This window comes from Schistocerca gregaria, chromosome 1, assembly GCF_023897955.1.
Source record: "Schistocerca gregaria isolate iqSchGreg1 chromosome 1, iqSchGreg1.2, whole genome shotgun sequence".
NCBI classification, from domain to species: domain Eukaryota; kingdom Metazoa; phylum Arthropoda; class Insecta; order Orthoptera; family Acrididae; genus Schistocerca; species Schistocerca gregaria.
Window position 1 is genome coordinate 413800004 of NC_064920.1, and position 15508 is coordinate 413815511.

At 41.0% G+C, this 15508-nt stretch overlaps 1 protein-coding gene across 1 annotated transcript in view; it reads left to right on the forward strand.

Moving 5' to 3' along the window:
• LOC126351562 (probable ATP-dependent DNA helicase HFM1) overlaps positions 1-6060 on the forward strand; it is a 52155-nt gene extending 46095 nt beyond the window's left edge. Inside the window, exon 7 of the mRNA XM_050002619.1 lies at positions 2986-6060. Coding sequence (XP_049858576.1) covers positions 2986-6060 — 3075 coding nt within the window. The remainder of the gene's footprint in view (positions 1-2985) is intronic.
• The last annotated feature ends 9448 nt before the right edge of the window (positions 6061-15508 follow it).

The window sequence follows — 15508 nt, forward strand, 5'->3', positions numbered from 1 at the left end:
GCACATGCCAGGAAAGTTCTCAGGAAGCATAATTTAATTGACAATCATCATCATAGTTCAGCCAACTTGCATGAAATATTAATAAGTGATATACACAAACCTTTCTAACGAAACAGTTTAGCTGTTAGTGAAGATCATATCAAAATCCCTACAGTAGTTCCTGGGATTAACCTTCATAAACAGACAGACAAGGCAGGGACTTTAATTTATAATTTGTAGTCACATATTTGAAATGTGTATTGTTTGGTTGAGTCCCCATCAAATTAGCATTGAATTTCACTCATGGTCCAAGATGTGGGTATGAGGTTCATTAATGATGGGGCACCAGCACATTTTGTTGCTGATATACAATGACATGTAACATGGCAATATGGTCAAAAATTGATAGGGTGAGCAGGATCTGTACCTCAGCCTCCAAGGTAACATGACCACAATTCACTAGAGTTCTGTGCTTGGAGTCATCTCACAAGTGAAAGATACAGTACTCAAGCTGATACTGTTGAAGAAATGGAGCAGTGAATTTTACAGTCTTGTCAATATTTATGAGATAATCCAAGGCCATTTAAAAGAATCTGTAACTCACTGATAGAGAAGTGTAGTATTGCATCAAAATGTGAGGAGGACATGTGGAACACTTTCTTAAACAGATGCAAGTCTACAGTAAACTGCAACATATCATGTGCTGAAGAAGTATTGTATTTCTTGTAAAGTAAGTCATGGGTGAAATTTGTACCTAATTAGGTGGGGACCTAATCAAAACATTTACATTTCAAATACATTTCACTAACTAGTGCAAAATTTATACTTAAGTCTGTAGGAGCTTGCAATGGCACATTAGCAATTATCTTGCAAATGGCTCATCTGTAGACCAATGTTTACTTAAATGTTTTTAGTTCAATTATCCCTACACTTTCACCTAATTAACTCTCATTATTATATATCCTCTGTAGCATAAATAACTTCTCATAATGGATGTCACAATGTTTAAAATGTGACACTGGAACAAATATAAATTAAGAGCACTCCTTCCCCCCTCATATTATGAGATTTAGACCCCCCTGGGTGCACCATGAAGTTATTTATGTTCTGAACTAAAAACAGGTTTTCCTTATCCATAATTTCCTACACCTACAGGAAGTCCAGAACAGCTGATGAACAAGTTAAGGGAACTGCTTCTCTGTCAGGCAGAAATAATCAGACTTTGCAACAGATCAGTCAAAAACAGGAATACCAAATTATGAATTCAATGACTTACTTGCATTTTTTTACTGAATGAGTACTTATTTATGTGAAAAAAGGACCAGAAAAGGAGGGGATGGATAAAGAAAAACCGTTCAGTGGGTAATTTATGGCCTGATGAGAATTATCACTTATCATTGCTGGTATAAGAATAAAGGAAAGTGCAGTTTACTTGAGGTATTGCATTTTGAAAGATGCGTAAACAGAAGAAACAAATAAAGTTCTGAACTGTTGTGCTTTGAGAGACTATTTTCCCTTCAGCTTCTGATATCCCATATACAACACATTATCATGCTCTACGAAGACACAAAATTCTTAATTCCTTCCAGAAGGTTTTTCAGATGAGATCTGGAGATTAACATGCAGTTCCAGCCTTATCATTCCCTCCACAAAACATTTTATCTTTACATGACATTGGAGTTGAATGGCTATAACTGACAATGTTGCATAAATCTAGGTACAGAAAACAGATTGATTCAAAATTAGGATATTCAAGCAGAACTACAGAATTAAATCTCACAAAAGTTTCTATCTTTTCCAATTTTTAACTTATCTTTTTAGTAATAAGTACCATTAAATTATTTTATGCTTTCTTCCTTGAATTATTGAACATACATCAGAGTTCTAAATGTAACGACACCACTATTGAATTTAAAAGTGCCATTCTATTCTGCCTTTAAATACTTCTCATAAAGACATTTTACATATATTCAAAATAGTAAAATTATTGTAAAAACAGAAATATTCCAGAATGAGATTTTCACTCTGCAGCGGAGTGTGTGCTGATATGAAACTTCCTGGCAGATTAAAACTGTGTGCTGGACCGAGACTCGAACTCGGGACCTTTGCAAAGTTGCATTGTCATTAGATAATAGTGAAAATTCAATAAACAATATTGCTGTTGAAAATTCATGGCAGATTAAAACTGTGTGCCGGACCGAGACTCGAACTCGGGACCTTTGCAAAGTTGCATTGTCTTTAGATAATAGTGAAAATTCAATAAACAATATTGCTGTTGAAACTTCCTGGCAGATTCAAACTGTGTGCCAGACCAAGACTTGAACTCGGGACCTTTGCAAAGGTTGTTATATTGTTTATTGAATTTTCACTATTATCTAATCACAATGCAACTTTTAGAAATGACATCGTTTGACACTACTGCTCAGTTTATTCTTTATTGAGCGAATGGTTTTGGTCAAAGACCATTATCAAAAAAAGATTTTTGTTAACATCAAGAGTTATGTATACAATGTCAAAAATAAAATATTTATAAATAATGGTAAGATATGTAGATGTAGATATGTGGAGGGATACTAAATATTATATTTTTGACATTGTTCAGTTAAGAAAAATCTGTGCTAGGTAAAGCTCTTTGGCCAAAACCGGTCACAGAATGACAAATAAATTGAACAGCAGTTTAAGGTGCTATTTCATGTCATTTCTACAAATTATAGAAGCTGTATAATACTATCAACAAAAGAAGGAAATACAACTGTTTTTACAATACTGATAAATCTGTCCAGCAAGACTGTGCTCTAAAATTTTTTCGACTGTCAGTGCATATCTCAAGTTACTAATGATCATTTTACCCATGGAGGACATTGTGAACCCCATACCCCTTAATGATTGTTCGTGAAATATACAATGAGTCACAAATTGTTATTCTGTTACTGTGGCTATTTGCATTATTCATCAACAGTAATGATTATGTTAATTTTATCTAAAAGTATATAATTCAAATTTTAGGTCCATGTTCTAAGTGAAGAAAGAAGAGGACCCATCATAGAAGCAGTGATAAGCCGTATGAAAATAATAGAAGAAACACTTAATTATAAGAAACCTGAGATCAGTCACAAACGTCTCCCATTTTCTGTTCGTTTCATAGCAGTATCTGCTACGCTCCCTAATATTGAAGACATTGCTACATGGCTTGGCAAGTTTGAAAATCCTGCAAAATATTTCAAAATAAGTGAAGAACATCGTCCAGTAAAATTACATAAAATTGTGCTAGGCTATAACTGTCCTCAGAATATGTCCCAGTTTCGATTCGATATATCACTAAGCTACAAGTTAAAGCCACTTCTGCTCCAGTACTCAGATGGTAAGCCTACACTCATCTTTTGTAGCACAAGGAAAGGAGTCATTCAGACAACAGACACACTTTGTCAGCAGTTAACATTTCATTTTAATGTTAGTCAAAGAGAGCATATAATTAAAGCAATTTCAAATATAAGAGAAAATAAATTAAAAGAATGTGTTAACTGTGGAGTGGGCTTCCATCATGCAGGCATGGATCTTAATGATCGTTATGTCATAGAAACACTATTTCGAAGTGGTTACCTTCCTGTACTAGTTGCTACATCAACATTAGCACTTGGCGTAAACTTACCAGCCCATCTAGTGATTGTCAAGTCAACACAGCATTATATGGGAGGAGTGTATGCAAATTATTCAGACAGCCAAGTACTTCAAATGATTGGCCGTGCTGGAAGGCCTCAGTATGATACAGAAGCAACAGCAATAATAATGACAAAAGAAAATGAAAAACAGAAATATGAAAAACTTATTGAAGGCAAGGATTTAATAGAAAGCAACCTACACCGACATTTAAAAGAACATATTAATTCAGAAGTAGTTCTTCGTACAATTACAGAGACAGCTGTTGCTATGAATTGGATGCGTTCCACTTTCCTTTATGTACGTGCAATAAGAAACCCACAGTATTATGGAATCCCTACACACTTTACAAAAAAAGGCATAGAAAACAAACTGCAGGAAATGTGTCTGCGAGAACTTAATGCACTCGCAACAAATCACTTGGTGAAAATGGATGTTTTTGATGTACAACCAACAGAAACAGGACGCCTAATGGCACGTTATTACATAGCATTTGAAACAATGAAGATCTTTAGCACAATGACAGGAGAAGAAAACTTATCACAGATGCTTCAGCATGTGACAAGCTGTTCAGAATTTTCTGTGTTCCAGTTGCGGACAAGTGACAAAAAATGTTTGAATTCCCTCAATAAAGTGGGTTTACGCTATCCTCTAAAAGGCCGTATAAAGACAAAAGAAATGAAAGTAAATTGTCTTGTACAGGCAGCTTTTGGATGTCTCACGGTAGAAGACCCATCTCTGCACCAAGAAATGATTCATATTATACGAATTGGTCAACGTATAACTAAATGCCTGGTACATTGTATGTTGTTAAAATCTTGCTACAGAGGTGTTCTAAATTCTATAGTTTTAGCAAAATGTTTCCACTGTCGCTTATGGGAAAACTCCCCTTATGTCTCTAGGCAGTTAGATCGAATTGGTCCTGTTTTATCAGAATTACTGGTGGTGACTGGGAAAAAATCTTTCAAAGATATTGCTGATTCCAATCCAAGAGATTTGGAGAGAATATTAAATCGGCCACCACCAATGGGAAACAAACTTCAGGAATCTGCAATGCATTTACCAGAATATCAAATAAAAATAAAATCAACTGTCTTCAACTACACTTATTATATTGAAATAGAGCTTTCAATTTGTAACAGTGAAGCAATAAGGACTGCAAATACAGCAGGCCCTAATCATGGTCCTTGTGTGATAATAGGCGATTCAAACAACAAACTTCACATTTTTAGGAGACTCAAAGATGTGCATATCATTGACAGTGAACAAAGATGGACGTTAAAGATAGAAGAAAAAGTTAAAGATGTGTTTGTACATGTTATTAGTGAATACTGGGTGGGTATAGATGTACGTACAACCATACAACTGTTAAAGATTTCAGAAACTCCATCAGCTGAACCAGATCTGACAGTTAATAAAGAAAGAAATAGTGATTATAAGTGCACTAAAAATATTCCTGAGACAGTACAAGAAAACATGGCACAAGAAAGTAAGAAACGACATCCTTCATTCTTAGATTTCAAAGCAGCTACAGATCATTTTTTGCAGACAACTGGGGGCAAAAGATTTCGGCTCGAATATGACAAGCCTAACTGTTCTCTAGAACTGTTTCTTCATACTCCTCTGAAAGAGAAACAACTATTTCCAACTAACTCTAAGAAAGAGCCAGAGAAAACAATACAGATTTATGACACTGATAAGCCATATTGTAGACCAATAAAATTGAGTCAAACAATTTGTAATCAAACATTTTTACAATTGCAGAAGCCGTTCAGGAAACCTGCACTTAATTACAGCAAAAAGGCTCGCATGGTCCATGAAATACTTTTTAACAACAATACATATTTACATGCTTCTGATCAAGGACAACAACATTCCATAGACAGTTGCTCTTCCACGGCACAGCAAGAACCCATGATAGTCAAAATCAATCCCAAGAAGTATGGTAATCAGTTGATAAACAGTAACATGTCCGAAGGTTCTTCAGTGAGTCAAGATAGCTGCAAGGAAGACTCCAGCATTGTTTCTGCTGTAACAAGTAACGTTAAATTGCTAAATTGCTTTTACAGAGGGAGTGGTTCAACTGATGATACACCAAACAAAACAGCGGAAAAAATATTTCAGTTACCAGAAAGAGAACATTCACACTGCATTATACATCAAAACCAAATTAACACTCATGAAAAGTCATTGCAGGAGAAAGTAACTGCAGCAGCACCAAAAGATGATGCAAAAGAAATAACTGCCCTGAATGAAGTCTACAACCAGTCTCTCAAAATAAAAAATAACAACTGCAATTCTAGCAAATACTGCTCTTCAGTGGACAGCTCACTTCAAATTTCTTTTGATTTAGGTATTGAACAGATTCTAGACAGTAATTTTGAAATTTTGATGGCTGAAACAATTGCCAATAATGAAAATTAATAAAATCACATGCATTAACTTATATCCCTATGTAAACTAGCAATGAGTAAGAGCAATACACTTTCTACTGGGTAGAATTACATAATGTTTGCATTGGAAACCTGTGCATCACAAGAATATATAAGGAAGAAACTCAGAGAAACACATGTTGTATGCAAATTAGTCATGCCCAAGCAAATCAGAAAAGGGTACTTCTTATCAGACAGTACAGAATCAATTGATGAACAAATGTCATCAGCTACGCAAACCATTGGGAAAAATTAGGTATGTAGAATAAGTTGACAAGAATGATTATTAAGAGCAACTTATTAAATGATTAGAGTTCCATTACATAATCAATTGAAAATGTGAATACTCTAGGTGTTTCCAAGATGTTCTGAATTACTTTACAGCACATCTGAAGATCACCAATGTAGAAAGAGCAGTTATGAAAATACTTTACCTGAATTATCAGGGGAGTTAAGCAGATGATAGTAATATGAAACATTTTCAGTATTCGTTCATTACAGAATCTTTTGAAACTAAATCAAGTTTCTGCTTTCCATGTGCCAACAGATGTCATATTTATAGTAGTTGTGTATGTATTTAATGTAATAGAATCCTATTAAATACTATTATCACAGATTCATCTGTACAGTTCTTTTAAATAAAAATGATAATATTAATTTTAAAAACAGATTTTTTGGCAACACTGCCATTTTTACTTCTGCCAATAGAAGAGTTACATATATTCTATGCTATACTTCAAATCTTTTATTAGGAAATATTGTAGCTTCTTTTGTTGGTGTAAAATTTGTACTTAACAGAATAACAGAAATTTTTGAGCCCTGAAAGATTGTTTCTTTAAACAAAAGAAGCTATGGAATTACTGAATTAATTACTTACTTACTTATTAAATTTGGGAAACTAACAAGCAGTCTGTTGACAAGTTTGCTTATTAAGAGCATAAATGTGAATGTTTACTTGATGTGTTATGGGGACTGTTAAATACAGAAGGATTTTGAAAAGAAATGGTTATGTGATTTCATTATCACAGTGCTTTCCTGCAGGTGGTGAATAAATTAAATATAGCTGTGAGTGGCACTGCATAGCAGGACCACAAGTTAAAGGAGAGGCATCAGTGAAGAAAGAGATGATTTAAAGGTGAAGGTAATTACAAACATGCCACTGCAGGTCACATTCACTGCATTGGTGCACTGTTTACATACTATCTAGCAATGAATACCAGTGGTAACATTCCAAGCTGCAGAAATATATAAAAATATATACATATAATCCAGATAAATTCAGTGAGCACTCTCCTAAACTGAAACTATCCAAATTCAAATTCAATTACTCATTTCTATCAACATCTCACTATTTTTATCAAGCGGTAATTTTGCAAAGCTTCTTTCACTGTGTTATTGGGTCTGTGCCACTCTCATACATCACATGTTCTTTAGAAACTCCAAAGAGTGAAACAGTAATCTATTATTATACTTTCCATACAATTTGAATGGAAAACACACTATCAAGTCACCTTTTTATGGCTATCTATTAGATGTTATCTCTACAGTAACCAGCTCATTAGCAGCATGTATCTGGAGAAGTAGTTCCCAAAGATAATTAAGTCGTTATCTGTATGCTTTAGTGGATCAGTGGTGAATCCAAAGGTCTAAAGTTCAATCTTCAGTCAGACCTAGAATGTTTGTAAATGTGAAAAAATAGCTAGTTGCACCACGGCTTGGAGACCACATTGAACTGTATGTACCCCTATAACTGGCAAGGTAAGTCAGGTCAAAGGTTGGAAGGAAGACAATATAATGTGGCACACTAAGAAAGACTACTGAAGTGATGGATACCATATTCAGTAAACCACCCAATTCACATTTTGTATCTTAACATGTTTGTTCAAACTCATGACTTTGTTGATTCATTTCTGTTGATTACAAGCAAACCTATCACCATTTGCTGTTCTCTAAGTTAATTCTTTTGTCAGATGTGTAAAAGCTCATTTAATCAGACGTGTAATGTTACTATATTTGTCGTTCAAACATTATCTCAGACAAAAACAGACAGACAACTTAAAAATGGCCACTGCTGTAACACCTTGTAAATGTTAGTAAAACTAGAAATGGATTATTTATTTTATTAACTAACACTTATAGTCTACACAATGTTAAAACTGCTTATTTTATAAGTTTCAGACATAATTATCAAATGCTTTGTTATTTTTTAGGGTTCAAACTGTTAGCATTATATCATGTGTGCCACAATGTGACCTAATTGAAACAGAATTAATTTTTGTGTGATTACAAATTTGTTAAGATAATAACAGAGTTTCAGGAAGAGCATAAGGTAACAACTGACAGGAATGGGGGGAAGAAATACAGTAGAAAAAGAATGGGTAGCTTTGAGGGATGAAGTAGTGAAGGCAGCAGAGGATCAAGTAGGTAGAAAGATGATGGCTAGTAGAAATCCTCGGGTAACAGAAGAAATATTGAATTTAATTGATGAAAGGAGAAAATACAAAAATGCAGAAAATGAAGCAGGCAAAAAGGAATACAAATGTCTCAAAAATGAGATTAACAGGAAGTGCAAAATGGCTAAGCAGGAATCGCTAGAGGACAAATGTAAAGATGTAGAGGCTTATCTCACTAGGGTTAAGATAGATACTGCCTACAGGAAAATTAACGAGACCTTTGGAGAAAAGAGAACCATTTGTATGAATATCAAGAGCTCAGATGGAAACCCAGTTCTAAGCAAACAAGGGAAACCAGAAAGGTGGAAGGAGTATATAGAGGGATTATACAAGGGCGATGTACTTGAGGACAATGTTATGGAAATGGAGGAGGATGTAGATGAAGACGAAATGGGAGATAAGATACTGCATGAAGAGTTTGACAAAGCACTGAAAGACCTGAGTCTAAACAAGGCCCCTGGAGTAGACAACATTCCATTAGAACTAGTGACGGCCTTGGGAGAGCCAGTCATGACAAAACTGTACCAGCTGGTGAGCTAGATGTATGAGACAAGCAAAATACCCTCAGACTTCAAGAAGAATATAATAATTCCAATTCCAAAGAAAGCAGGTGCTGACAGATGTGAAAATTACCGAACTATCAGTTTAATAAGTCACAGCTGCAAAATACTAATGCGAATTCTTTACAGACGAATGGAAAAACTGGTAGATGCAGACCTCGGGAAATATCAGTTTGGATTCCGTAGAAATGTCGGAACACGTGAGGCAATACTGACCTTACGACTTATCTTAGAAGAAAGATTAAGAAAAGGCAAACCTACGTTTCTAGCATTTGTAGACTTGGAGAAAGCTTTTGACAATGTTGACTGGAATACTCTCAAATTCTGAAGATGGCAGGGGTAAAATACAGGGAGCGAAAGGCTATTTACAATTTGTACAGAAACCAGATGGCAGTCATAAGAATCGAGGGGCATGAAAGGGAAGCAGTGGTTGGGAAAGGAGTGAGACAGGGTTGTAGCCTCTCCCCGATGTTATTCAATCTGTATGTTGAGCAAGCAGTAAAGGAAACAAAAGAAAAATTCGGAGTAGGTATTAAAATTCATGGAGAAGAAGTAAGAACTTTGAGGTTCGCCGATGACATTGTAATTTTGTCAGAGACAGCAAAGGACCTGGAAGAGCAGTTGAACGGAATGGACAGTCTCTTGAAAGGAGGATATAAGATGAACATCAACAAAAGCAAAACGAGGATAATGGAATGTAATCAAATTAAATCGTGTGATGCTGAGGGAATTAGATTAGGAAATGAGACACTTAAAGTAGTAAAGGAGTTTTGCTATTTAGGAAGTAAAATAACTGATGATGGTCGAAGTAGAGAGGATATAAAATGTAGACTGGCAATGGCAAGGAAAGTGTTTCTGAAGAAGAGAAATTTGTTAACATCGAATATACACTCCTGGAAATGGAAAAAAGAACACATTGACACCTGTGTGTCAGACCCAACATACTTGCTCCGGACACTGCGAGAGGGCTGTACAAGCAATGATCACACGCACGGCACAGCGGACACACCAGGAACCGCGGTGTTGGCCTTCGAATGGCGCTAGCTACGCAGCATTTGTGCACCACCGCCGTCAGTGTCAGCCAGTTTGCCATGGCATACGGAGCTCCATCGCAGTCTTTAACACTGGCAGCGTGGACGTGAACCGTATGTGCAGTTGACGGACTTTGAGCGAGGGCATATAGTGGGCATTCGGGAGGCCGGGTGGACGTACTGCCAAATTGCTCAACACTTGGGACGTGAGGTCTCCACAGTACATCGATGTTGTCGCCAGTGGTCGGTGGAAGGTGCACGTGCCCGTCGACCTGGGACTGGACCGCAGCGACGCACGGATGCACGCCAAGACCGTAGGATCCTACGCAGTGCCGTAGGGGACCGCACCGCCACTTTCCAGCAAATTAGGGACACTGTTGCTCCTGGGCTATCGGCGAGGACCATTTGCAACCATCTCCATGAAGCTGGGCTATGGTCCCGCACACCATTAGGCCGTCTTCCGCTCATGCCCCAACATCGTGCAGCCCGCCTCCAGTGGTGTCGCGACAGGCGTGAATGGAGGGACAAATGGAGACGTGTCGTCTTCAGCAATGAGAGTCGCTTCTGCCTTGGTGCCAATGATGGTCGTATGCATGTTTGGCGCCGTGCAGGTTAACGCCACAATCAGGACTGCATACGACCGATTCACACAGGGCCAACACCCGGCATCATGGTGTGGGGAGCGATCTCCTACACTGGCCGTACACCTCTGGTGATCGTCGAGGGGACACTGAATAGCGCACGGTACATCCAAACCATCATCGAACCCATCGTTCTACCATTCCTAGACCGGCAAGGGAACTTGCTGTTCCAACAGGACAATGCACGTCCACATGTATCCCGTGCCACCAAACGTGCTCTAGAAGGTGTAAGTCAACTACCCTGGCCAGCAAGATCTCCGGATCTGTCCCCCATTGAGCATGTTTGGGACTGGATGAAGCATCGTCTCACGCGGTCTGCACGTCCAGCACGAACGCTGGTCCAACTGAGGCGCCAGGTGGAAATGGCATGGCAGGCCGTTCCACAGGACTACATCCAGCATCTCTACGATCGTCTCCATGGGAGAATAGCAGCCTGCATTGCTGCGAAAGATGGCGATAGCTGAACCAGCAGTGTCCAATTCGTAGCCGGGCCAAAACGACCTTCTCCTGCCGAGAAGGGCATGAAGAGGACGTCTAAGCTGCGGGAAGAGGTTTCAAGGCCCGAAGCTTGTTGTCCATAAGTGCAGCCCAATCGGCATGCCACAGCGATAAAATGCGCCTCAAATGACCCTGCTACAATCTGATGAAGGGACACAACAAGAAACTGTCCGAGGCTGGAGAACCGCAGCCTTTGCCGCAGCATCTGCAGCTTCGTTCAGGGAATTGGAGCAGATGACATAAGCAGAATGTCAGTGGCGGCAGACGTAAAGAATAGCCTGGTAGAGGCAAAGAGCTCAGCTGTGAAGACCAAACAATGGCCATGTAGCCGGTATTAGAAACTTTGTGCCCCTACAATAAAAGAACACCCAACCCCGTCATTGGTCTTAGAGCCATCTGTATAGATGAAGGTCATTTTAATGAACTTCGAACGAAGTTCGACAAAAAGGGAGTGGTATACCGAACCGGGGGTAACATCCTTTGGGAGCGAGCTGAGGTCAAGGTGAACGTGAACCTGAGCCTGGAGCCTAGGTGGCGTGTGACTCTCTCCCACTCTAAAGGTTGCAGGGAGTGAAAAATCAAGGTGTTGAAGGAGGCAACGAAAGCAAACTCCAGGGGGTAGCAGTGCAGAGACATACAACCCATACTGACGGTCGAGAGACTTGTCAAAAAAGGAACGATACGACGGGTGGTTGGGCATTGACAGTAGCAGACAGGCATAACGACAAAGCAGTATATCGCGGTGGTAGGTGAGTGGCAATTCATCGGCTTCAGCATGAAGACTCTCGAAGGGGCTAGTATAAAACGCTCCGATCGCAAGACGTACACCCCAATGTTGTATGGAGTTGAGGCGGCGTAACATGGACAGTTGTGCAGAGGGATATACGAAGCTCCCATAATCCAGCTTGGAGCAGACGATAAACCGATATAGGCAAAGTAGGACGGTTCGACATATCACTGAGAACACGGAGAACATTTAGAGAACGGGTACAACGGGCTGCCAAATATGACACATGTGGAGACCAGCTAAGTTTCCTGTCAAATGTAAGACCTCAAAATTTTGTTGTCTCCACGAATGGGAGAGCAACGGGACCGTGTCGTAAGGACGGCGGGAGAAACTCTTTGTAGCGCCAGAAGTTAATACAGACTGTCTTCTCGGCAGAAACACAGCCATTGGCGACAGCCCAGGAGTAAAGACGGTCAAGAGAACGCTAAAGACGGTGCTCCAGGAAACATGTACGCTGCGCGCTGCAATAGATGGTAAAATCGTCCACGAAAAGGGAGCTTGATACATCAGCTGGGAGGCAATCCATTATTGGATTGATCGCTATGGCGAAGAGAGCGACACTCAAAACTGAGCCCTGTGGCACCCCATTCTCCTGGCGAAAGGTGTCTGACAGGACAGAACCCACACGTACTCTGAACTGTCGATCCATTAAAAAGGAACGAATAAAAAGAGGGAGGCGACCGCGAAGGCCCCATGTATGCATGTTGCGGAGAATGCTTGCCCTCCAACAGGTGTCGTAAGCCTTCTCCAAATCAAAGAACACAGCTGTGGTCGGGTGCTTCCACAAGAATTTATTCATAATGTAGGTCAAAAGGTAACCAGATGGTCAACAGCAGAGCGGCGTCTACGAAATCCACATTGTACATTGGTAAGTAGGCATCGAGATTTGAGCAGCCAAACTAAACGAGAGTTAACCATTCACTCCACCACCTTACAGACACAGCTGGTAAGCGGGATGGGTCGAAAACTGGAAGGCAAGTGCTTGTCCTTCCCTGGCTTAGGAATCGGTACAACAATAGACTCACCCCAGCATGCGGGAACATGTCCCTCAATCCAGATGTGATTATAAGTATGAAGAAGGAAACCTTTACCCACAGGAGAAAGGTTCTTCAGTATCGGAATATCAATAGAATCAGGCCCTGGAGCGGAGGACCATGACCAGGCAAGTGCATTTTCGAGTTCCCGCATGGTGAATGGGGCATTGTAACTTTCACGATTCGAGGAGCGGAAGTTAGGTGGCCTAGCCTCCTCTGCCTGTTTTCGGGGGAGGAAGGCAGGGTGGTAATGAGCGGAGCTCGAAACCTCTGTGAAAAAGCGGCCGAAGGCATTGGAGACATCCTCAGGGGCCACAAGGACGTCATTCGCGACCATCAAGCCAGAAACTGGTGAGTGGACCTTAGTGCCAGATAGCCGGCGCAGGCTACCCCAGACAACAGAAGAAGGAGTAAAACTGTTGAATGTGCTGGTGAAAGCATCCCAGCTGGCTTTCTTGCTTTCTTTAATAATACGATGACACTGTGCACGTAATTGTTTATAAATTATACAATTCGCCACTGTAGAGTGGTGTTTAAAGGTGCGTAAAGCACATCGACGAGCATGTAAAGCATCTCTAGATGCTGCGGTCCACCAGGGGACCGGTACGTGACGTGGAGAAGAAGTAGTGTGAGGGATGGAATATTCAGCAGCAGTAAGAATGACTTCCATAAGGTGTGCGACCTGACTATCACAGCTTGTGAAGGTTGGATCCTGAAAGGTCGCCCTGGAAGAGAAGAGCCCCCAGTCTGCTTTGGAGATGTTCCAACTAGTTGAGCACAGAGAGGGGGTATGATGCAGGAGATGGATAACACACGGGAAATGGTCGCTTGAATATGTATCAGAAAGTGCATACCACTCAAACCGGCGTGCAAGTTGGGTAGTACATATAGAGAGGTCTAAATGGGAATAGGTGTGAGATGTGTCCGAAAGGAAAGTGGGGGCGCCAGTATTGAGGCAGACAAGATTGAGCTGGTTGAAAAGGTCTGCTAACAGGGAGCCCCTCGGACAGGATGCTGGAGAGCCCCAAAGGGGATAGTGGGCATTGAAGTCTCCAGTTAACAAAAATGGTGCAGGTAGCTGAGCAATAATTTGCATCATGTCTGCCCTGGTAATGGGAGACGACGATGGAGTGTAAACGATACAAATGGAAAATGTAAAAGTGGGGAGAGTAATGCGGACGGCAACTGCCTCCAGGCCTGTGTGCTATGTGATGGGAACATAGTAAATATCATCCCGGACGAACAACATAACCCCTCCATGAACCGGAATACCTGCCATAGGTGGTAGGTCAAAACGCACAGAGGTGTAGTGTGCCAAGGCAATTTGATCGCATGGGCGTAGCTTCGTTTCCTGGAGGGCAACGACGAGCGGACGGTGCAAGCAGAGCAGCAGCTTTAAGTCCTCTCAGTTGGATCGAATGCTGTGAATATTCCAGTGAATAAGTGCCATCGTGAGAAGAAGAAGATGCAAGAAGGGGTCACCTCGAAGGCCGCTGAGGGCCTGGCTTCGAGCGAGCACTGCCGCCGCTAGCAGTAGGCGGACAGTCATTGTCCATTGGTTGTATAGGTTCATCGGCCATCTTGTTAAGAAGGCCGGGAGGAGGAGCTTACTCCGCTGGTGAATGGTCAGATGTTCGGCTACCAGCAATGTGGCCAGGCGAAATGGATGACGGCCTGGGGCGGCAACCGCTGGGTGGCACAGGAGAAGAAATGCGCCATTGCAGAGAAGGAGAACTATGCTTCCTATGAGCCTTCTTGGAAGGTCGTTTTGTGGAAGTATTGGTTGATGGCTGGAAGTTCAAGGTATGTAGGAAGTCTGCATGGGACAGTTCCTTCTTGAAGGCCCGTGCATCTGACTTCTGGGTCTTCGTCTTGACTGAAGCTGATGAAGGTGCTTGTGTCTTAGGGGTGACGGGAGGAAGAGGAGATATCAACCGGGTGATCTTAGCACTGGCCGAACAGAAGACCGTAGTGCTGAAGGTCAGATCGCATGTCTGCGTCACCACCTCCATGGTAGTCCAAGGAGAGGCGAGGACAGTACTGTATTTCCCCGCTGGGAGCAGCGTGGGCTTCCTACTTGCAAATAGCTTGTGAGCAGCCGAGGTGGAAATTTCTCTTTGACCCTAATTTCCTGTATACATCGTTCTTCCTTGTAGATGGGAAAGTCGCGGGAGGACGCTGCATGGTCACCCTGACAGTTCACACAATGAGCAGAGGGAGGTGGACAGTCACCCTCATGGGCATCCCTGCCACAAGTGACACATTTAGCCGCATTGGAACAAGACTGGCAAGTGCGATTAAAATGCTGACACTGGTAGCAGCACATAGGTGTCGGGACATAGGGGCGAACAGAAATAGCCTCGTAGCCTGCTTTGACGTGCAACGGCAGCTGAACACTATCAAAGGTCAAGAAAAGTGTCCGGGTCGGTACAAGGT